Genomic DNA, 25,615 nt, shown 5'->3' with positions numbered 1-25,615 from the left:
TTTAGAGTGGGTTAGAGTAGGCCAAAGGGTTTACGATGTGCTGTACCATTCTATTTTCTAGGTGGTGGAGGGTGTGCAGGGATCTGTGGAAAACATTATGCCACCTGCCATAGAATTGTGGCCCTGAAGTCAGTGCCCTGTACACACTCCCTACTCCAGGAGCTGCTTCAGCACTAATGGGTTGTTTCTTTCAGCTGTCCTGTGCGTGGGAGGAAGTTGAGTGGTTACGGCAGAATCTATCAGTGTCCACATCCTCCTCCACAGTGCTGCAGGCACGTCACAGGATACTAACCGCAGCAGCTCAGCTACAGGTGAGGGAGGTGTGGCTCACCTGTCCCGATACCTCCACACTGACAGCCCACCTGTCACAAAACCATGACTGACACCCACACTGATGGCCCACCTGTATTGGGATGGTGCAAAGGGAGCTTCATTCTGTGTGTGACCCCATGCATCTATTTGATAGGACAGTGTAGAGGGAGCTTCTTTGTATATCTGACCCTGTGAGTGTGTAATTGGACAGTGTGGATGGAGCTTCACTCTGTGTCTGACCCTGGTACTGTTAGGATGGAACTTCTCTCTGTCTGACCCTGGCAGTGTGTGATGGGACAGTGTGGAGGGAGATTCTCTCTGTGTCTAACCCCGGGAGTGTGTGTTGGGATGGTTTGGAGGCAGATTCTCTCTGTGTCTGATGGATGATGTAACTAGGGCTGTGGGAATATGGATAGACCTGTAAGCTAAGCTGTGCGGTGAGAACTATCACAGTAATCTGACTGTGTGATGTATCTCCCCCAATAGTCATTACTGGGCATGCAAGACCTTGGCAGAGTTTACTTCGAGCCCCTCAAGGACCGACATGGCAATGCACTGCTGGTGACGGTGAAGGAGCTGAGTGCTCAGAGCTCATGGGCCGGCGGCCGCTGGATCCCCTTCTGCAGGGTTCAGAGCCACAGGAAGTCAGTGTCAACTCCAGAACAACCAACCGCGCTGGACATGTTGCTTATCACCATGCAGGTGTGTACTGAAGTCAGCCACCCAGGGGAAGGACCCGGCCTTCTCTGACTCCAGCCTGGGCTGTAGGTACCATTGTCAGGGAGACCCAGCCTAGTCACTGAGCTAGATGTTCTGACCCTGGCCTGGTCTGTGCTGCCATTGGAGGGGGTCCAGAGGAGGTTCATGAGTATGATCCCAGGAATGAAAGGGTTAATGTATGAGGAGCTTTTGATGGCTCTGGGCCTGCACTTGTTGGACTTTAGAAGAATGAGAGGGATCACACTGAAATCTATCAAATATTGAAAGGCCTGGATAGAGTGGATGTAGAGAGGATTAATAATTTTTTGGTTCTGTGATTTAATTTAGTCCCAAGCTGCTCAAATTACCTCAGCAGAACCTTATTCCTTCTTCCTACATTGTTGGTGCCCACATGAACCAGGACAACTGGATCGTTCCCCTCCCACTCCAAATTCCACTGCAGGTCAGATGAGATGTTCCAAATGGGCACCAGGCAGTTGTTACATTTCAGAGAAGTTTGGATGGTAACATGGAGAAGAGGGGTTTGGAGGGCTATAGCCTGAGGGGTGGTTGGTGGGATGAGGTAGAAAATCAGTTCAGCATGGACTGGATGGGCTGAAGGGCCTGTTTCTGTTCTGCAGTGCCCCATGACTCAATCTCCAGCACTCTGACACTGTTCATGGCCTTGTGCAGGATATCTTGTCCTATCAGAAGCGGAGTGAGCAGCGGCTGAGCCCGGGGCTGTACCTGGGCTACTTGAAGGTGAGCAGTTCCGTGGACCAGATCAAGGTGTTGGTGCCGTCCGCACTGCCTAATGTCCTGTGCCACGTGAAGGTGCGACAAAACAGCAATGTGTCCAGGTGAGTTAATCTTCCCACCAGGAGACTTCTGGAAATTCAGTGCCCTCTCTTCTGTGGAGATCTCCCATCCCTGCTCGTCGGAGATGTGGAAAGATGTTTTCTCTTGGAAAGTGTGATGAAAGAGGGTTCAGATACAGATTCAGATTCAGTTTATTGTCATTTAGAAACCACAAATGCAATGCAGTTAAAAAATGAGACAATGTTCCCCCAGAATTGTATCATAAAAGCATATGACAAAACAGACTACACCAGAAAATCCACGTAACGTTTGGCAATCCCCAATCCAGAGTCCGGAGAGGCTGCTGCGTATTAATATCGTGCTACTGTCTAGCACGTTCCCCGGAAAGGAGCTCCAAATCCACTCGACAAAAACAAGACCAAAAGTTAAAGCTACAAGACCTGCACAACACCACATAATACAACATATAGTTACAACAGTGCAAACAATAGCATAATTGATTAAAAAAACAGACTATGGGCACAGTAAAAATAGTCCAAGATGTTAAAGGACTGTAAGTTCAAAAGAAATCACCACAGTTTCCACAAGTCCCCAGGGTCCCGACAGACTTGCCATCCCACGCTGGCGGCAGAAGGGAGTACTCCCGCTATGGACTTCCATGGCGCCACCCGACTCAGCCTCGCAGGTGCAGCACACTGAAAGCGACCTGAGTCCGACGAACCCCCTCCGGCACGGCTTCTCCGAGCACCATCCGCTGCCAAGCGTATTAAGACGGACCCGCCAATGGCCATCGGCAACGTGACCCCAAGGACTGGGGGCCTGTTCTTCCCAGCAGAGTCCCGGACCTCACAGCAGCAGCATTCTATCACATCACTCCTACCCCCACCTCACCCCAATCCTATTAGTCAGCCCCATCCCTGATGTATCACAGTACCCATACCGTTCTCCCACCCACCCTGTCAGTGACCCACACCCTTCCCCCACCCACCCTATCACAGTCACCCCCACCCCTCCCCCACCCCACCCTGTCAGCCACACACCTCCCCACCCCCCATCAGTCACCCACACCCTTCCCCCACCCACCCTGTCAGTCACCCACACCCTTCCCCCACCCACCCTATCACAGTCACCCCCACCCCTCCCCCACCCCACCCTGTCAGCCACACACCTCCCCACCCCCCATCAGTCACCCACACCCTTCCCCCACCTACCCTGTCAGTCACCCACACCCTTCCCCCACCCACCCTATCAGTTACCCCCACCCCACCCTGTCAGCCACACACCTCCCCACCCCCCATCAGTCACCCACACCCTTCCCCCACCCACCCTATCACAGTCACCCCCACCCGTCCCCCACGCCACCCTACCCACACACCTCCCCACCCCCCATCAGTCATCCACACCCTTCCTCCACCCACCCTATCACAGTCACCCCCCACCCCCACCCTGCCAGAGTCACCCCACCCCTCCCCCACCCCACCCTATCACAGTAGCCACACACCTCCTCACCCTCCCTGTCAAAGTCACCCATACACCTTCCCCCACCCCCACTCCCCAATGGAATGGGAAAAGCAGTGGAGGGTGTGATAGGCCATGGAGTGGGATGAGGAGGTGATAATGTCGGGGACACAGTGGGTGAAGGACGAGGGGTGAGAAACATGGCGGGGGATGTGGACGAGGGATTTGTGTGTGGCTCTGCAGAACAGGCTGGGACAGTGACTGACATCTGTTCCCCAACAAAGGGAGGAGTGGCAGAGCCTGAAGGACATGTCGAGAAACAGGGATCCCAGCTGCACAGACCACTCACTCGCCCCCACGCGGCAGTGCCCACTCTTGGTGACCGAGCTGCAGGCTGCAGTCAGAGCACTCCTGAGGCAGCTCAACCTGCCCCTGCACCAGGTACAGAACCCTTCCCACAGGCTGATCACAGCCGCAACACACCCTGCACACTACCTGTGACACTGACACAACCCTCACTGTGACTCAGATACAACCCTCACTGTGACATTGACACACTCTTAACTGTGACACAGACACGCCGCTCACTGTGACACTAAAACAACCCTCACCGTGACACCGACACACTCCCCACACCCCTCACTGTATCACCGATACACCCCACACCCCTCACTGTGACACCGACACACCCCACACCCCTCACTGTATCACCGACATACCCCTCAGCCCTCACTGTGACACAGACACGCCGCTCACTGTGACATTAAAAAAACCCTCACCGTTACACTGACACACTTCCCACACCAGTCACTGTAACACTGACACACCCACACCCGTCACTGTAACACTGACACACCCCACACCCCTCACTGTATCACTGACTCACCCCACACCCCTCACTGTGACACAGTCACGCCGCTCACTGTGACACTAAAACAACCCTCACCGTGACACCGACACACTCCCCACACCCCTCACTGTAACACTGACACACCCCTCACCCCTCACTGTGACACAGTCACGCCGCTCACTGTGACACTAAAACAACCCTCACCGTGACACCGACACACTCCCCACACCCCTCACTGTATCACCGATACACCCCACACCCCTCACTGTGACACCGACACACCCCTCACACCTCACTGAATCACCGATACACCCCCACCCCTCACTGTGACACTGACTCACCCCACACCCCTCACTGTATCACCGATACACCCCACACCCCTCACTGTGACACCGACACACTCCCCACACCCCTCACTGTATCACCGATACACCCCACACCCCTCACTATCACCGATACACCCCACACCCCTCACCGTGACACCGACACACTCCCCACACCCCTCACTGTATCACCGATACACCCCACACCCCTCACTGTGACACTGACTCACCCCACACCCCTCACTGTATCACCGACACACTACACACCCCTCACTGTATCACCGATACACCCCACACCCGTCACTGTATCACCGATACACCCCACACCCCTCACTGTGACACCGACTCACCCCTCGCCCTCACTATCACCGACACACTACACACCCCTCACTGTATCACCGATACACCCCACACCCGTCACTGTATCACCGATACACCCCTCACCCCTCACTGTGACACCGACACACCCCTCACCCCTCACTGTATCACTGACTCAACCCACACCCCTCACTGGAACACTGACTCACCCAACACCCCTCACTGTATCACCGACACAGCCCACACCTCTCACTGTGACACCGACACACCCCACACGCCTCACTGTGACACTGACTCACCCCACACCCCTCACTGTATCACCGATACACCCCTCACCCCTCACTGTATCACTGACTCAACCCACACCCCTCACTGTGACACAGACTCACCCAACACCCCTCACTGGAACACTGACTCACCCAACACCCCTCACTGTATCACCGACACAGCCCACACCTCTCACTGTGACACCGACACACCCCACACCCTTCACTGTAACCCTGACACACCCCTCACCCCTCACTGTATCACCGATACACCCCACACCCCTCACTGTGACACCGACTCACCGCACACCCCTCACAGTAACCCTGACACACCCCTCACCCCTCACTGTATCACCGATACACCCCACACCCCTCACTGTGACACCGACTCACCGCACACCCCTCACAGTAACACTGACTCACCTCACACCCCTCACTGTGACACAGACACGCCGCTCACTGTGACTCTAAAACAACCCTCACCGTGACACCGACACACTCCCCACACCCGTCACTGTAACCCTGACACACCCCTCACCCCTCACTGTGACACTGACACACCCCACACCCCTCACTGTAACCCTGACACACCCCTCACCCCTCACTGTATCACCGATACACCCCACACCCCTCACTGTGACACCGACTCACCGCACACCCCTCACAGTAACACTGACTCACCTCACACCCCTCACTGTATCACCGACACACCCCAGACCCTCACTGTAACACTGACACACCCCTCACCCCTCACTGTGACACAGACACGCCGCTCACTGAGACACTAAAACAACCCTCACCGTGACACTGACACACTCCCCACACCCGTCACTGTATCAACGACACACCCCTCGCCCCTCACTGTGACACAGACACACCGCTCACTGTGACTCTAAAACAACCCTCACCGTGACACTGACACACTCCCCACACCCGTCACTGTATCAACGACTCACCCCACACCCCTCACTGTATCACCGACTCACCCCACACCCGTCACTGTATCACCGACACACCCCACACCCCTCACTGTATCACCAACACACCCCTCGCCCTCACTGTATCACCGACACACCCCTCACTGTATCACCGATACACCCCTCACCCCTCACTGTGACACAGACTCACCCCTCACCCCTCACTGTATCACTGACTCAACCCACACCCCTCACTGTGACACCGACTCACCCCACACCCCTCACTGGAACACAGACTCACCCCTCGCCCTCACTGTATCACCGACACACTACACACCCCTCACTGTATCACCGATACACCCCACACCCCTCACTGTGACACAGACTCACCCCTCACCCCTCACTGTATCACTGACTCAACCCACACCCCTCACTGTGACACCGACTCACCCAACACCCCTCACTGTATCACCGACACAGCCCACACCTCTCACTGTGACACCGACACACCCCACACGCCTCACTGTGACACCGACTCACCCCACACCCCTCACTGTAACCCTGACACACCCCTCACCCCTCACTGTGACACAGTCACGCCGCTCACTGTGACTCTAAAACAACCCTCACCGTGACACTGACACACTCCCCACACCCGTCACTGTATCAACGACTCACCCCACACCCCTCACTGTATCACCGACTCACCCCACACCCGTCACTGTATCACCGACACACTCCACACTCCTCATTGTATCACCGACACACTCCCCATACCCGTCACTGTAACACTGACACACCCCTCACTGTATCACTGACTCACCCCACACCCCTCACTGTAACACTGACACACTCCGCACACCCATCACGGTTACACTGACACACCCCTCACCATATCACCGACATACCCCACACCCCTCACTGTAACACTGATTCACCCCATACCCCTCACTGTATCACCGAGACACCCCACACCTCTCACTGTGACACCGACTCACCCCACACACCTCACTGCAACACTGACTCACCCCACACCCCTCACTGTATCACCGACACACTCCACACCCTTCACTGTGACATCGACACACCCCACACCCCTAACTGTGACACGGACTCACCCCACACCCCTCACTGTATCACCGACATACCCCTCAGCCCTCACTGTGACACAGACACGCCGCTCACTGTGACATTAAAAAAACCCTCACCGTTACACTGACACACTTCCCACACCAGTCACTGTAACACTGACACACCCCACACCCGTCACTGTAACACTGACACACCCCACACCCCTCACTTATCACCGACTCACCCCACACCCGTCACTGTGACAGCGACTCACCCCACACCCCTCACAGTGACCCCGACTCACCCCTCACCCCTCACTGTATCACTGACACACCCCACACCCCCACTGTATCACCGACACACTACACACTTCTCACTGTATCACCGACACACCCCACACCTCTCACTATGACACCGACACACCCCACACGTCTCACTGTGACACCGACTCACCCCAGACCCTCACTGTATCACTGACACACCCCTCACCCCTCACTGTGACACCGACTCACCCCACAACCCTCACTGTATCACTGACACACCCCACACCCCTCACTGTATCACTGACACACCCCTCACCCCTCACTGTGACACCGACTCACCCCACAACCCTCACTGTAACACTGACACACCCCTCACCCCTCACTGTGACACAGACACGCCGCTCACTGTGACACTAAAACAGCCCTCACCGTGACACCGACACACTCCCCACACCTGTCACTGTAACACCAAAACACCCCATACCCCTCACTGTGACACCGACTCACCCCACACCCCTCACGGTAACACTGACTCACCCCACACCTCTCACTGTATCACCGACACACCCCTCACCCTTCACTGTAACACTGACACACCCCTCACCCCTCACTGTATCACCGACTCACCCCACACCCGTCACTGTATCACCGACACACTCCACACTCCTCATTGTATCACCGACACACTCCCCACACCCGTCACTGTAGCACTGACACACCCCTCACAGTAACACTGACTCACCCCACACCCCTCACTGTGACACCGACTCCCCCCACACCACTCACTTATCACTGACTCACCGCACAGCCGTCACTGTATCACCGACACACTCCACACCCCTCACTGTATCAACGACACACTCCCCACACCCGTCACTGTAACACTGACACACCCCACACCCCTCACTGTGACACCGACTCACCCCACACCCCTCACTGTGACACCGACTCACCCCACACCCCTCACTGTAACACCGACACACCCCACACCCCTCACTGTAACACCGACACACTCCCCACACCCGTCACTGTAACACTGACACACCCCTCACCCCTCACTGTATCACTGACACTCCCCACACCCCTCACTGAAACACTGACTCACCCCATACCCCTCACTGTATCACAGACACTCCCGACACCTCTCACTGTGACACCGACACAACCCAAACCCCTCACTGTGACACCGACTCACCCCACACACGTCACGGTATCACCGACACACCCACACCCCTCACTGTATCACCGACACACTCCACACCCTTCACTGTGACACCGACTCACCCCACACCCCTCCCTGTGACTCACCCCACACCCCTCACTGTATCACCGACACACCGCTCACCCCTCACTGTGACACAGACACGCCGCTCACTGTGACACTAAAACAACCCTCACCGTGACACTGACACACTCCCCACACCAGTTACTGTAACACTGACACACCCCACACCCCTCACTTTAACACTGACTTACCCCACACCCCTCACTGCATCACCGACACACTCCATACCCCTCACTGTGACACAGACACGCCGCTCACTGTGACATTAAAAAAACCCTCACCGTTACACTGACACACTTCCCACACCAGTCACTGTAACACTGACACACCCCACACCCGTCACTGTAACACTGACTCACCCAACACCCCTCACTGTATCACCGACACAGCCCACACCTCTCACTGTGACACCGACACACCCCACACGCCTCACTGTGACACCGACTCACCCCACACCCCTCACTGTATCACCAATACACCCCTCACCCCTCACTGTATCACTGACTCAACCCACACCCCTCACTGTGACACAGACTCACCCAACACCCCTCACTGGAACACAGACTCACCCAACACCCCTCACTGGAACACTGACTCACCCAACACCCCTCACTGTATCACCGACACAGCCCACACCTCTCACTGTGACACCGACACACCCCACACCCTTCACTGTAACCCTGACACACCCCTCACCCCTCACTGTGACACAGACACGCCGCTCACTGTGACTCTAAAACAACCCTCACCGTGACACCGACACACTCCCCACACCCGTCACTGTAACCCTGACACACCCCTCACCCCTCACTGTGACACAGACACACCCCACACCCCTCACTGTAACCCTGACACACCCCTCACCCCTCACTGTGACACAGACACACCGCTCACTGTGACTCTAAAACAACCCTCACCGTGACACTGACACACTCCCCACACCCGTCACTGTATCAACGACTCACACCACACCCCTCACTGTATCACCGACTCACCCCACACCCGTCACTGTATCACCGACACACCCCACACCCCTCACTGTATCACCAACACACCCCTCGCCCTCACTGTATCACCGACACACTACACACCCCTCACTGTATCACCGATACAACCCACACCCCTCACTGTGACACAGACTCACCCTTCACCCCTCACTGTATCACTGACTCAACCCACACCCCTCACTGTGACACCGACTCACCCAACACCCCTCACTGTATCACCGACACAGCCCACACCTCTCACTGTGACACCGACACAGCCCACACCTCTCACTGTGACACCGACACACCCCACACCCCTCACTGTAACCCTGACACACCCCTCACCCCTCACTGTGACACAGACACGCCGCTCACTGTGACTCTAAAACAACCCTCACCGTGACACTGACACACTCCCCACACCCGTCACTGTATCAACGACTCACCCCACACCCCTCACTGTATCACCGATACACCCCACACCCCTCACTGTGACACCGACTCACCGCACACCCCTCACAGTAACACTGACTCACCTCACACCCCTCACTGTATCACCGACACACCCCAGACCCTCACTGTAACACTGACACACCCCTCACCCCTCACTGTGACACAGACACGCCGCTCACTGTGACACTAAAACAACCCTCACCGTGACACTGACACACTCCCCACACCCGTCACTGTATCAACGACACACCCCTCGCCCCTCACTGTGACACAGACACACCGCTCACTGTGACTCTAAAACAACCCTCACCGTGACACTGACACACTCCCCACACCCGTCACTGTATCAACGACTCACCCCACACCCCTCACTGTATCACCGACTCACCCCACACCCGTCACTGTATCACCGACACACCCCACACCCCTCACTGTATCACCAACACACCCCTCGCCCTCACTGTATCACCGACACACCCCTCACTGTATCACCGATACACCCCTCACCCCTCACTGTGACACAGACTCACCCCTCACCCCTCACTGTATCACTGACTCAACCCACACCCCTCACTGTGACACCGACTCACCCCACACCCCTCACTGGAACACAGACTCACCCCTCGCCCTCACTGTATCACCGACACACTACACACCCCTCACTGTATCACCGATACACCCCACACCCCTCACTGTGACACAGACTCACCCCTCACCCCTCACTGTATCACTGACTCAACCCACACCCCTCACTGTGACACCGACTCACCCAACACCCCTCACTGTATCACCGACACAGCCCACACCTCTCACTGTGACACCGACACACCCCACACGCCTCACTGTGACACCGACTCACCCCACACCCCTCACTGTAACCCTGACACACCCCTCACCCCTCACTGTGACACAGTCACGCCGCTCACTGTGACTCTAAAACAACCCTCACCGTGACACTGACACACTCCCCACACCCGTCACTGTATCACCGACTCACCCCACACCCGTCACTGTATCACCGACACACTCCACACTCCTCATTGTATCACCGACACACTCCCCATACCCGTCACTGTAACACTGACACACCCCTCACTGTATCACTGACTCACCCCACACCCCTCACTGTAACACTGACACACTCCGCACACCCATCACGGTTACACTGACACACCCCTCACCATATCACCGACATACCCCACACCCCTCACTGTAACACTGATTCACCCCATACCCCTCACTGTATCACCGAGACACCCCACACCTCTCACTGTGACACCGACTCACCCCACACACCTCACTGCAACACTGACTCACCCCACACCCCTCACTGTATCACCGACACACTCCACACCCTTCACTGTGACATCGACACACCCCACACCCCTAACTGTGACACGGACTCACCCCACACCCCTCACTGTATCACCGACATACCCCTCAGCCCTCACTGTGACACAGACACGCCGCTCACTGTGACATTAAAAAAACCCTCACCGTTACACTGACACACTTCCCACACCAGTCACTGTAACACTGACACACCCCACACCCGTCACTGTAACACTGACACACCCCACACCCCTCACTGTATCACTGACTCACCCCACACCCCTCACTGTGACAGCGACTCACCCCAAACCCTTCACTTATCACCGACTCACCCCACACCCGTCACTGTGACACCGACACACCCCACACCCCTCACAGTGACACTGACTCATCCCACACCCCTCACTGTGACCCCGACTAACCCCTCACCCCTCACTGTATCACTGACACACTCCACACCCCCACTGTATCACCGACACACTACACACTTCTCACTGTATCACCGACACACCCCACACCTCTCACTATGACACCGACACACCCCACACGTCTCACTGTGACACCGACACACCCCACACGTCTCACTGTGACACCGACTCACCCCAGACCCTCACTGTATCACTGACACACCCCTCACCCCTCACTGTATCACTGACACACCCCTCACCCCTCACTGTGACACCGACTCACCCCACAACCCTCACTGTAACACTGACACACCCCTCACCCCTCACTGTGACACAGACACGCCGCTCACTGTGACACTAAAACAGCCCTCACCGTGACACCGACACACTCCCCACACCTGTCACTGTAACACCAAAACACCCCATACCCCTCACTGTGACACCGACTCACCCCACACCCCTCACGGTAACACTGACTCACCCCACACCTCTCACTGTATCACCGACACACCCCTCACCCTTCACTGTAACACTGACACACCCCTCACCCCTCACTGTATCACCGACTCACCCCACACCCGTCACTGTATCACCGACACACTCCACACTCCTCATTGTATCACCGACACACTCCCCACACCCGTCACTGTAGCACTGACACACCCCTCACAGTAACACTGACTCACCCCACACCCCTCACTGTGACACCGACTCCCCCCACACCACTCACTTATCACTGACTCACCGCACAGCCGTCACTGTATCACCGACACACTCCACACCCCTCACTGTATCAACGACACACTCCCCACACCCGTCACTGTAACACTGACACACCCCTCACCCCTCACTGTATCACTGACACTCCCCACACCCCTCACTGAAACACTGACTCACCCCATACCCCTCACTGTATCACAGACACTCCCGACACCTCTCACTGTGACACCGACACAACCCAAACCCCTCACTGTGACACCGACTCACCCCACACACGTCACGGTATCACCGACACACCCACACCCCTCACTGTATCACCGACACACTCCACACCCTTCACTGTGACACCGACTCACCCCACACCCCTCCCTGTGACTCACCCCACACCCCTCACTGTATCACCGACACACCGCTCACCCCTCACTGTGACACAGACACGCCGCTCACTGTGACACTAAAACAACCCTCACCGTGACACTGACACACTCCCCACACCAGTTACTGTAACACTGACACACCCCACACCCCTCACTTTAACACTGACTTACCCCACACCCCTCACTGCATCACCGACACACTCCATACCCCTCACTGTGACACAGACACGCCGCTCACTGTGATACTAAAACAACCCTCACCGTGACACTGACACACTTCCCACACCAGTCACTGTAACACTGACACACCCCACACCCGTCACTGTATCACTGACTCACCCCACGCCCCTCACTGTGACAGCGACTCACCCCAAACCCTTCACTTATCACCGACTCACCCCACACCCGTCACTGTGACACCGACACACCCCACACCCGTCACTGTGACAGCGACTCACCCCACACCCCTCACAGTGACCCCGACTCACCCCTCACCCCTCACTGTATCACTGACACACCCCTCACCCCTCACTGTGACACCGACTCACCCCACACTGTATCACTGACACACCCCACACCCCTCACTGTATCACTGACACACCCCTCACCCCTCACTGTGACACCGACTCACCCCACAACCCTCACTGTAACACTGACACACCCCTCACCCCTCACTGTGACACAGACACGCCGCTCACTGTGACACTAAAACAGCCCTCACCGTGACACCGACACACTCCCCACACCTGTCACTGTAACACCAAAACACCCCACACCCCTCACTGTGACACCGACTCACCCCACACCCCTCACGGTAACACTGACTCACCCCACACCTCTCACTGTATCACCGACACACCCCTCACCCTTCACTGTAACACTGACACACCCCTCACCCCTCACTGTATCACCGACTCACCCCACACACCTCACTGTATCACCGACACACCCCACACTCCTCATTGTATCACCGACACACTCCCCACACCTGTCACTGTAGCACTGACACACCCCACACCCCTCACTGTATCACCGACACACTCCACACTCCTCATTGTATCACCGACACACTCCCCACACCCGTCACTGTAGCACTGACACACCCCTCACTGTAACACTGACACACCCCTCACCCCTCACTGTATCACCGACTCACCCCACACCCCTCACTGTATCACCGACACACCCCACACTCCTCATTGTATCACCGACACACTCCCCACACCCGTCACTGTAGCACTGACACACCCCTCACAGTAACACTGACTCACCCCACACCCCTCACTGTGACACCGACTCCCCCCACACCACTCACTTATCACTGACTCACCGCACAGCCGTCACTGTATCACCGACACACTCCACACCCCTCACTGTATCAACGACACACTCCCCACACCCGTCACTGTAACACTGACACACCCCACACCCCTCACTGTGACACCGACTCACCCCACACCCCTCACTGTGACACCGACTCACCCCACACCCCTCACTGTAACACCGACACACCCCTCACCCCTCACTGTATCACTGACACTCCCCACACCCCTCACTGAAACACTGACTCACCCCATACCCCTCACTGTATCACAGACACTCCCGACACCTCTCACTGTGACACCGACACAACCCAAACCCCTCACTGTGACACCGACTCACCCCACACACGTCACGGTATCACCGACACACCCACACCCCTCACTGTATCACCGACACACTCCACACCCTTCACTGTGACACCGACTCACCCCACACCCCTCCCTGTGACTCACCCCACACCCCTCACTGTATCACCGACACACCGCTCACCCCTCACTGTGACACAGACACGCCGCTCACTGTGACACTAAAACAACCCTCACCGTGACACTGACACACTCCCCACACCAGTTACTGTAACACTGACACACCCCACACCCCTCACTTTAACACTGACTTACCCCACACCCCTCACTGCATCACCGACACACTCCATACCCCTCACTGTGACACAGACACGCCGCTCACTGTGATACTAAAACAACCCTCACCGTGACACTGACACACTCCCCACACCCGTCACTGTAGCACTGACACACCCCTCACAGTAACACTGACTCACCCCACACCCCTCACTGTGACACCGACTCCCCCCACACCACTCACTTATCACTGACTCACCGCACAGCCGTCACTGTATCACCGACACACTCCACACCCCTCACTGTATCAACGACACACTCCCCACACCCGTCACTGTAACACTGACACACCCCACACCCCTCACTGTGACACCGACTCACCCCACACCCCTCACTGTGACACCGACTCACCCCACACCCCTCACTGTAACACCGACACACCCCTCACCCCTCACTGTATCACTGACACTCCCCACACCCCTCACTGAAACACTGACTCACCCCATACCCCTCACTGTATCACAGACACTCCCGACACCTCTCACTGTGACACCGACACAACCCAAACCCCTCACTGTGACACCGACTCACCCCACACACGTCACGGTATCACCGACACACCCACACCCCTCACTGTATCACCGACACACTCCACACCCTTCACTGTGACACCGACTCACCCCACACCCCTCCCTGTGACTCACCCCACACCCCTCACTGTATCACCGACACACCGCTCACCCCTCACTGTGACACAGACACGCCGCTCACTGTGACACTAAAACAACCCTCACCGTGACACTGACACACTTCCCACACCAGTCACTGTAACACTGACACACCCCACACCCGTCACTGTAACACTGACTCACCCAACACCCCTCACTGTATCACCGATACACCCCACACCCCTCACTTTAACACTGACTTACCCCACACCCCTCACTGTATCACCAACTCACCCCACACCCGTCACTGTAACACTTACACACCCCTCACCCCTCACTGTATCACTGACTCACCCCACACCCCTCACTGTGACACCGTCTCACCCCACACCCCTCACATCACCGACTCACCCCACACCCGTCACTGTATCACCGACACACTCCACAACCCTCACTGTGACACCGACACAGCCCACACCCCTCACAGTGACACCGACTCACCCCACACCCCTCACTGTAACACCGACACACTCCCCACACCCGTCACTGTAACACTGACACACCCCTCACACTTCACTGTATCACCGACACACCCCACACCCCTCACTGTATCACTGACTCACCCCACACCCCTCACTGTATCACCGACACACCCCACACCTCTCACTGTGACACCGCCACACCCCACACCGCTCACTGTGAGGTTGACTCACTCCACACCCCTCACTGTATCACCGACACACTCCCCACACCTGTCACTGTAACACTGACACACCCCACACCTCTCACTGTGACACCGCCACACCCCACACCCCTCACTGTGAGGCTGACTCACTCCACACCCCTCACTGTATCACCGACACACTCCCCACACCCATTACTGCAGCACTGACACACCCCACACCCCTCACTGTATCACCAACTCACCCCACACCCGTCAATGTATCACTGACACACTCCACACTCCTCACTGTATCACCGACACACTCCCCACACCCCTCACTGTATCACTGACTCACCCCACACCCCTCACTGTGACATCGACTCACCCGACACCCCTCACATCACCGACTCACCCCACACCCCTCACTGTATCACCGACACACTCCGCACACTCCTCACTGTAACACTGACTCATCCCACACCCCTCACTGTATCACCGACACACCACACACCCCTCACTGTGACACCGACACACCACACACCCCTCACTGTGACACCGACTCACCCCACACCCCTCACTGTAACACCGACACACCCCAGACCCTCACTGTATCACCGATACACCACACACCCGTCACTGTGACACCGACTCACCCCACACCCCTCCCTGTGACTCACCCCACACCCCTCACTGTATCACCGACACACCGCTCACCCCTCACTGTGACACAGACACGCCGCTCACTGTGACACTAAAACAACCCTCACCGTGACACTGACACACTCCCCACACCAGTTACTGTAACACTGACACACCCCACACCCCTCACTTTAACACTGACTTACCCCACACCCCTCACTGTATCACCGATACACTCCATACCCCTCACTGTGACACAGACACTCCCCTCACCCCTCACTGCATCACCGACACACTCCATACCCCTCACTGTGACACAGACACGCCGCTCACTGTGATACTAAAACAACCCTCACCGTGACACTGACACACTTCCCACACCAGTCACTGTAACACTGACACACCCCACACCCGTCACTGTATCACTGACTCACCCCACGCCCCTCACTGTGACAGCGACTCACCCCAAACCCTTCACTTATCACCGACTCACCCCACACCCGTCACTGTGACACCGACACACCCCACACCCGTCACTGTGACAGCGACTCACCCCACACCCCTCACAGTGACCCCGACTCACCCCTCACCCCTCACTGTATCACTGACACACCCCACACCCCTCACTGTATCACCGACACACTACACACTTCTCACTGTATCACCGACACACCCCACACCTCTCACTGTGACACCGACACACCCCACACGTCTCACTGTGACACCGACTCACCCCAGACCCTCACTGTATCACTGACACACCCCTCACCCCTCACTGTGACACCGACTCACCCCACACTGTATCACTGACACACCCCACACCCCTCACTGTATCACTGACACACCCCTCACCCCTCACTGTGACACCGACTCACCCCACAACCCTCACTGTAACACTGACACACCCCTCACCCCTCACTGTGACACAGACACGCCGCTCACTGTGACACTAAAACAGCCCTCACCGTGACACCGACACACTCCCCACACCTGTCACTGTAACACCAAAACACCCCACACCCCTCACTGTGACACCGACTCACCCCACACCCCTCACGGTAACACTGACTCACCCCACACCTCTCACTGTATCACCGACACACCCCTCACCCTTCACTGTAACACTGACACACCCCTCACCCCTCACTGTATCACCGACTCACCCCACACACCTCACTGTATCACCGACACACCCCACACTCCTCATTGTATCACCGACACACTCCCCACACCTGTCACTGTAGCACTGACACACCCCACACCCCTCACTGTATCACCGACACACTCCACACTCCTCATTGTATCACCGACACACTCCCCACACCCGTCACTGTAGCACTGACACACCCCTCACTGTAACACTGACACACCCCTCACCCCTCACTGTATCACCGACTCACCCCACACCCCTCACTGTATCACCGACACACCCCACACTCCTCATTGTATCACCGACACACTCCCCACACCCGTCACTGTAGCACTGACACACCCCTCACAGTAACACTGACTCACCCCACACCCCTCACTGTGACACCGACTCCCCCCACACCACTCACTTATCACTGACTCACCGCACAGCCGTCACTGTATCACCGACACACTCCACACCCCTCACTGTATCAACGACACACTCCCCACACCCGTCACTGTAACACTGACACACCCCACACCCCTCACTGTGACACCGACTCACCCCACACCCCTCACTGTGACACCGACACACCGCACACCCCTCACTGTGACACCGACTCACCCCACACCCCTCACTGTAACACCGACACACTCCCCACACCCGTCACTGTAACACTGACACACCCCTCACCCCTCACTGTATCACTGACACTCCCCACACCCCTCACTGAAACACTGACTCACCCCATACCCCTCACTGTATCACAGACACTCCCGACACCTCTCACTGTGACACCGACACAACCCAAACCCCTCACTGTGACACCGACTCACCCCACACACGTCACGGTATCACCGACACACCCACACCCCTCACTGTATCACCGACACACTCCACACCCTTCACTGTGACACCGACTCACCCCACACCCCTCCCTGTGACTCACCCCACACCCCTCACTGTATCACCGACACACCGCTCACCCCTCACTGTGACACAGACACGCCGCTCACTGTGACACTAAAACAACCCTCACCGTGACACTGACACACTCCCCACACCAGTTACTGTAACACTGACACACCCCACACCCCTCACTTTAACACTGACTTACCCCACACCCCTCACTGCATCACCGACACACTCCATACCCCTCACTGTGACACAGACACGCCGCTCACTGTGATACTAAAACAACCCTCACCGTGACACTGACACACTCCCCACACCCGTCACTGTAGCACTGACACACCCCTCACAGTAACACTGACTCACCCCACACCCCTCACTGTGACACCGACTCCCCCCACACCACTCACTTATCACTGACTCACCGCACAGCCGTCACTGTATCACCGACACACTCCACACCCCTCACTGTATCAACGACACACTCCCCACACCCGTCACTGTAACACTGACACACCCCACACCCCTCACTGTGACACCGACTCACCCCACACCCCTCACTGTGACACCGACACACCGCACACCCCTCACTGTGACACCGACTCACCCCACACCCCTCACTGTGACACCGACTCACCCCACACCCGTCACTGTAACACTGACACACCCCTCACCCCTCACTGTATCACTGACACTCCCCACACCCCTCACTGAAACACTGACTCACCCCATACCCCTCACTGTATCACAGACACTCCCGACACCTCTCACTGTGACACCGACACAACCCAAACCCCTCACTGTGACACCGACTCACCCCACACACGTCACGGTATCACCGACACACCCACACCCCTCACTGTATCACCGACACACTCCACACCCTTCACTGTGACACCGACTCACCCCACACCCCTCCCTGTGACTCACCCCACACCCCTCACTGTATCACCGACACACCGCTCACCCCTCACTGTGACACAGACACGCCGCTCACTGTGACACTAAAACAACCCTCACCGTGACACTGACACACTCCCCACACCAGTTACTGTAACACTGACACACCCCACACCCCTCACTTTAACACTGACTTACCCCACACCCCTCACTGCATCACCGACACACTCCATACCCCTCACTGTGACACAGACACGCCGCTCACTGTGATACTAAAACAACCCTCACCGTGACACTGACACACTCCCCACACCCGTCACTGTAGCACTGACACACCCCTCACAGTAACACTGACTCACCCCACACCCCTCACTGTGACACCGACTCCCCCCACACCACTCACTTATCACTGACTCACCGCACAGCCGTCACTGTATCACCGACACACTCCACACCCCTCACTGTATCAACGACACACTCCCCACACCCGTCACTGTAACACTGACACACCCCACACCCCTCACTGTGACACCGACTCACCCCACACCCCTCACTGTGACACCGACTCACCCCACACCCCTCACTGTAACACCGACACACCCCTCACCCCTCACTGTATCACTGACACTCCCCACACCCCTCACTGAAACACTGACTCACCCCATACCCCTCACTGTATCACAGACACTCCCGACACCTCTCACTGTGACACCGACACAACCCAAACCCCTCACTGTGACACCGACTCACCCCACACACGTCACGGTATCACCGACACACCCACACCCCTCACTGTATCACCGACACACTCCACACCCTTCACTGTGACACCGACTCACCCCACACCCCTCCCTGTGACTCACCCCACACCCCTCACTGTATCACCGACACACCGCTCACCCCTCACTGTGACACAGACACGCCGCTCACTGTGACACTAAAACAACCCTCACCGTGACACTGACACACTTCCCACACCAGTCACTGTAACACTGACACACCCCACACCCGTCACTGTAACACTGACTCACCCAACACCCCTCACTGTATCACCGATACACCCCACACCCCTCACTTTAACACTGACTTACCCCACACCCCTCACTGTATCACCAACTCACCCCACACCCGTCACTGTAACACTTACACACCCCTCACCCCTCACTGTATCACTGACTCACCCCACACCCCTCACTGTGACACCGTCTCACCCCACACCCCTCACATCACCGACTCACCCCACACCCGTCACTGTATCACCGACACACTCCACAACCCTCACTGTGACACCGACACAGCCCACACCCCTCACAGTGACACCGACTCACCCCACACCCCTCACTGTAACACCGACACACTCCCCACACCCGTCACTGTAACACTGACACACCCCTCACACTTCACTGTATCACCGACACACCCCACACCCCTCACTGTATCACTGACTCACCCCACACCCCTCACTGTATCACCGACACACCCCACACCTCTCACTGTGACACCGCCACACCCCACACCGCTCACTGTGAGGTTGACTCACTCCACACCCCTCACTGTATCACCGACACACTCCCCACACCTGTCACTGTAACACTGACACACCCCACACCTCTCACTGTGACACCGCCACACCCCACACCCCTCACTGTGAGGCTGACTCACTCCACACCCCTCACTGTATCACCGACACACTCCCCACACCCATTACTGCAGCACTGACACACCCCACACCCCTCACTGTATCACCAACTCACCCCACACCCGTCAATGTATCACTGACACACTCCACACTCCTCACTGTATCACCGACACACTCCCCACACCCCTCACTGTATCACTGACTCACCCCACACCCCTCACTGTGACATCGACTCACCCGACACCCCTCACATCACCGACTCACCCCACACCCCTCACTGTATCACCGACACACTCCGCACACTCCTCACTGTAACACTGACTCATCCCACACCCCTCACTGTATCACCGACACACCACACACCCCTCACTGTGACACCGACACACCACACACCCCTCACTGTGACACCGACTCACCCCACACCCCTCACTGTAACACCGACACACCCCAGACCCTCACTGTATCACCGATACACCACACACCCGTCACTGTGACACCGACTCACCCCACACCCCTCCCTGTGACTCACCCCACACCCCTCACTGTATCACCGACACACCGCTCACCCCTCACTGTGACACAGACACGCCGCTCACTGTGACACTAAAACAACCCTCACCGTGACACTGACACACTCCCCACACCAGTTACTGTAACACTGACACACCCCACACCCCTCACTTTAACACTGACTTACCCCACACCCCTCACTGTATCACCGATACACTCCATACCCCTCACTGTGACACAGACACTCCCCTCACCCCTCACTGCATCACCGACACACTCCATACCCCTCACTGTGACACAGACACGCCGCTCACTGTGATACTAAAACAACCCTCACCGTGACACTGACACACTTCCCACACCAGTCACTGTAACACTGACACACCCCACACCCGTCACTGTATCACTGACTCACCCCACGCCCCTCACTGTGACAGCGACTCACCCCAAACCCTTCACTTATCACCGACTCACCCCACACCCGTCACTGTGACACCGACACACCCCACACCCGTCACTGTGACAGCGACTCACCCCACACCCCTCACAGTGACCCCGACTCACCCCTCACCCCTCACTGTATCACTGACACACCCCACACCCCTCACTGTATCACCGACACACTACACACTTCTCACTGTATCACCGACACACCCCACACCTCTCACTGTGACACCGACACACCCCACACGTCTCACTGTGACACCGACTCACCCCAGACCCTCACTGTATCACTGACACACCCCTCACCCCTCACTGTGACACCGACTCACCCCACACTGTATCACTGACACACCCCACACCCCTCACTGTATCACTGACACACCCCTCACCCCTCACTGTGACACCGACTCACCCCACAACCCTCACTGTAACACTGACACACCCCTCACCCCTCACTGTGACACAGACACGCCGCTCACTGTGACACTAAAACAGCCCTCACCGTGACACCGACACACTCCCCACACCTGTCACTGTAACACCAAAACACCCCACACCCCTCACTGTGACACCGACTCACCCCACACCCCTCACGGTAACACTGACTCACCCCACACCTCTCACTGTATCACCGACACACCCCTCACCCTTCACTGTAACACTGACACACCCCTCACCCCTCACTGTATCACCGACTCACCCCACACACCTCACTGTATCACCGACACACCCCACACTCCTCATTGTATCACCGACACACTCCCCACACCTGTCACTGTAGCACTGACACACCCCACACCCCTCACTGTATCACCGACACACTCCACACTCCTCATTGTATCACCGACACACTCCCCACACCCGTCACTGTAGCACTGACACACCCCTCACTGTAACACTGACACACCCCTCACCCCTCACTGTATCACCGACTCACCCCACACCCCTCACTGTATCACCGACACACCCCACACTCCTCATTGTATCACCGACACACTCCCCACACCCGTCACTGTAGCACTGACACACCCCTCACAGTAACACTGACTCACCCCACACCCCTCACTGTGACACCGACTCCCCCCACACCACTCACTTATCACTGACTCACCGCACAGCCGTCACTGTATCACCGACACACTCCACACCCCTCACTGTATCAACGACACACTCCCCACACCCGTCACTGTAACACTGACACACCCCACACCCCTCACTGTGACACCGACTCACCCCACACCCCTCACTGTGACACCGACACACCGCACACCCCTCACTGTGACACCGACTCACCCCACACCCCTCACTGTAACACCGACACACTCCCCACACCCGTCACTGTAACACTGACACACCCCTCACCCCTCACTGTATCACTGACACTCCCCACACCCCTCACTGAAACACTGACTCACCCCATACCCCTCACTGTATCACAGACACTCCCGACACCTCTCACTGTGACACCGACACAACCCAAACCCCTCACTGTGACACCGACTCACCCCACACACGTCACGGTATCACCGACACACCCACACCCCTCACTGTATCACCGACACACTCCACACCCTTCACTGTGACACCGACTCACCCCACACCCCTCCCTGTGACTCACCCCACACCCCTCACTGTATCACCGACACACCGCTCACCCCTCACTGTGACACAGACACGCCGCTCACTGTGACACTAAAACAACCCTCACCGTGACACTGACACACTCCCCACACCAGTTACTGTAACACTGACACACCCCACACCCCTCACTTTAACACTGACTTACCCCACACCCCTCACTGCATCACCGACACACTCCATACCCCTCACTGTGACACAGACACGCCGCTCACTGTGATACTAAAACAACCCTCACCGTGACACTGACACACTCCCCACACCCGTCACTGTAGCACTGACACACCCCTCACAGTAACACTGACTCACCCCACACCCCTCACTGTGACACCGACTCCCCCCACACCACTCACTTATCACTGACTCACCGCACAGCCGTCACTGTATCACCGACACACTCCACACCCCTCACTGTATCAACGACACACTCCCCACACCCGTCACTGTAACACTGACACACCCCACACCCCTCACTGTGACACCGACTCACCCCACACCCCTCACTGTGACACCGACACACCGCACACCCCTCACTGTGACACCGACTCACCCCACACCCCTCACTGTAACACCGACACACTCCCCACACCCGTCACTGTAACACTGACACACCCCTCACCCCTCACTGTATCACTGACACTCCCCACACCCCTCACTGAAACACTGACTCACCCCATACCCCTCACTGTATCACAGACACTCCCGACACCTCTCACTGTGACACCGACACAACCCAAACCCCTCACTGTGACACCGACTCACCCCACACACGTCACGGTATCACCGACACACCCACACCCCTCACTGTATCACCGACACACTCCACACCCTTCACTGTGACACCGACTCACCCCACACCCCTCCCTGTGACTCACCCCACACCCCTCACTGTATCACCGACACACCGCTCACCCCTCACTGTGACACAGACACGCCGCTCACTGTGACACTAAAACAACCCTCACCGTGACACTGACACACTCCCCACACCAGTTACTGTAACACTGACACACCCCACACCCCTCACTTTAACACTGACTTACCCCACACCCCTCACTGCATCACCGACACACTCCATACCCCTCACTGTGACACAGACATGCCGCTCACTGTGATACTAAAACAACCCTCACCGTGACACTGACACACTCCCCACACCCGTCACTGTAACACTGACACACCCCACACCCCTCACTGTATCACCGATACACCCCACACCCCTCACTTTAACACTGACTTACCCCACACCCCTCACTGCATCACCAACTCACCCCACACCCGTCACTGTAACACTGACACACCCCTCACTGTATCACTGACTCACCACACACCCCTCACTGTGACACCGACATACCCCACACCCCTCACTGTGACACCGACACTCCCCACACCCGTCACTGTAACACTTACACTCCCCACACCCCTCACTGTATCACTGACTCACCCCACACCCCTCACTGTGACACCGTCTCACCCCACACCCCTCACATCACCGACTCACCCCACACCCGTCACTGTATCACCGACACAGCCCACACCCCTCACAGTGACACCGACTCACCCCACACCCCTCACTGTAACACCGACACACTCCCCACACCCGTCACTGTAACACTTACACACCTCACACCCCTCACTGTGACACCGTCTCACCCCACACCCCTCACATCACCGACTCACCCCACACCCGTCACTGTATCACCGACACA

At 56.9% G+C, this 25,615-nt stretch overlaps 1 protein-coding gene across 1 annotated transcript in view; it reads left to right on the top strand.

The window, feature by feature from the left end:
• ankfn1 (ankyrin repeat and fibronectin type III domain containing 1) overlaps positions 1-25,615 on the top strand; it is a 148,802-nt gene that overhangs the window by 104,173 nt on the left and 19,014 nt on the right. Inside the window, exons 11-14 of the mRNA XM_059948146.1 lie at positions 195-311; positions 799-1,014; positions 1,705-1,871; positions 3,573-3,729. Of these exons, the coding sequence (XP_059804129.1) occupies positions 195-311; positions 799-1,014; positions 1,705-1,871; positions 3,573-3,729 (657 nt within the window). The remainder of the gene's footprint in view (positions 1-194; positions 312-798; positions 1,015-1,704; positions 1,872-3,572; positions 3,730-25,615) is intronic.

The sequence above is a fragment of the Hypanus sabinus genome, chromosome 23 (assembly GCF_030144855.1).
Source record: "Hypanus sabinus isolate sHypSab1 chromosome 23, sHypSab1.hap1, whole genome shotgun sequence".
Classification (NCBI taxonomy): Eukaryota; Metazoa; Chordata; class Chondrichthyes; order Myliobatiformes; family Dasyatidae; genus Hypanus; species Hypanus sabinus.
The sequence above is the reverse complement of the archived record's forward strand: the minus strand, read 5'-3'. Positions and strand labels throughout refer to the sequence as shown.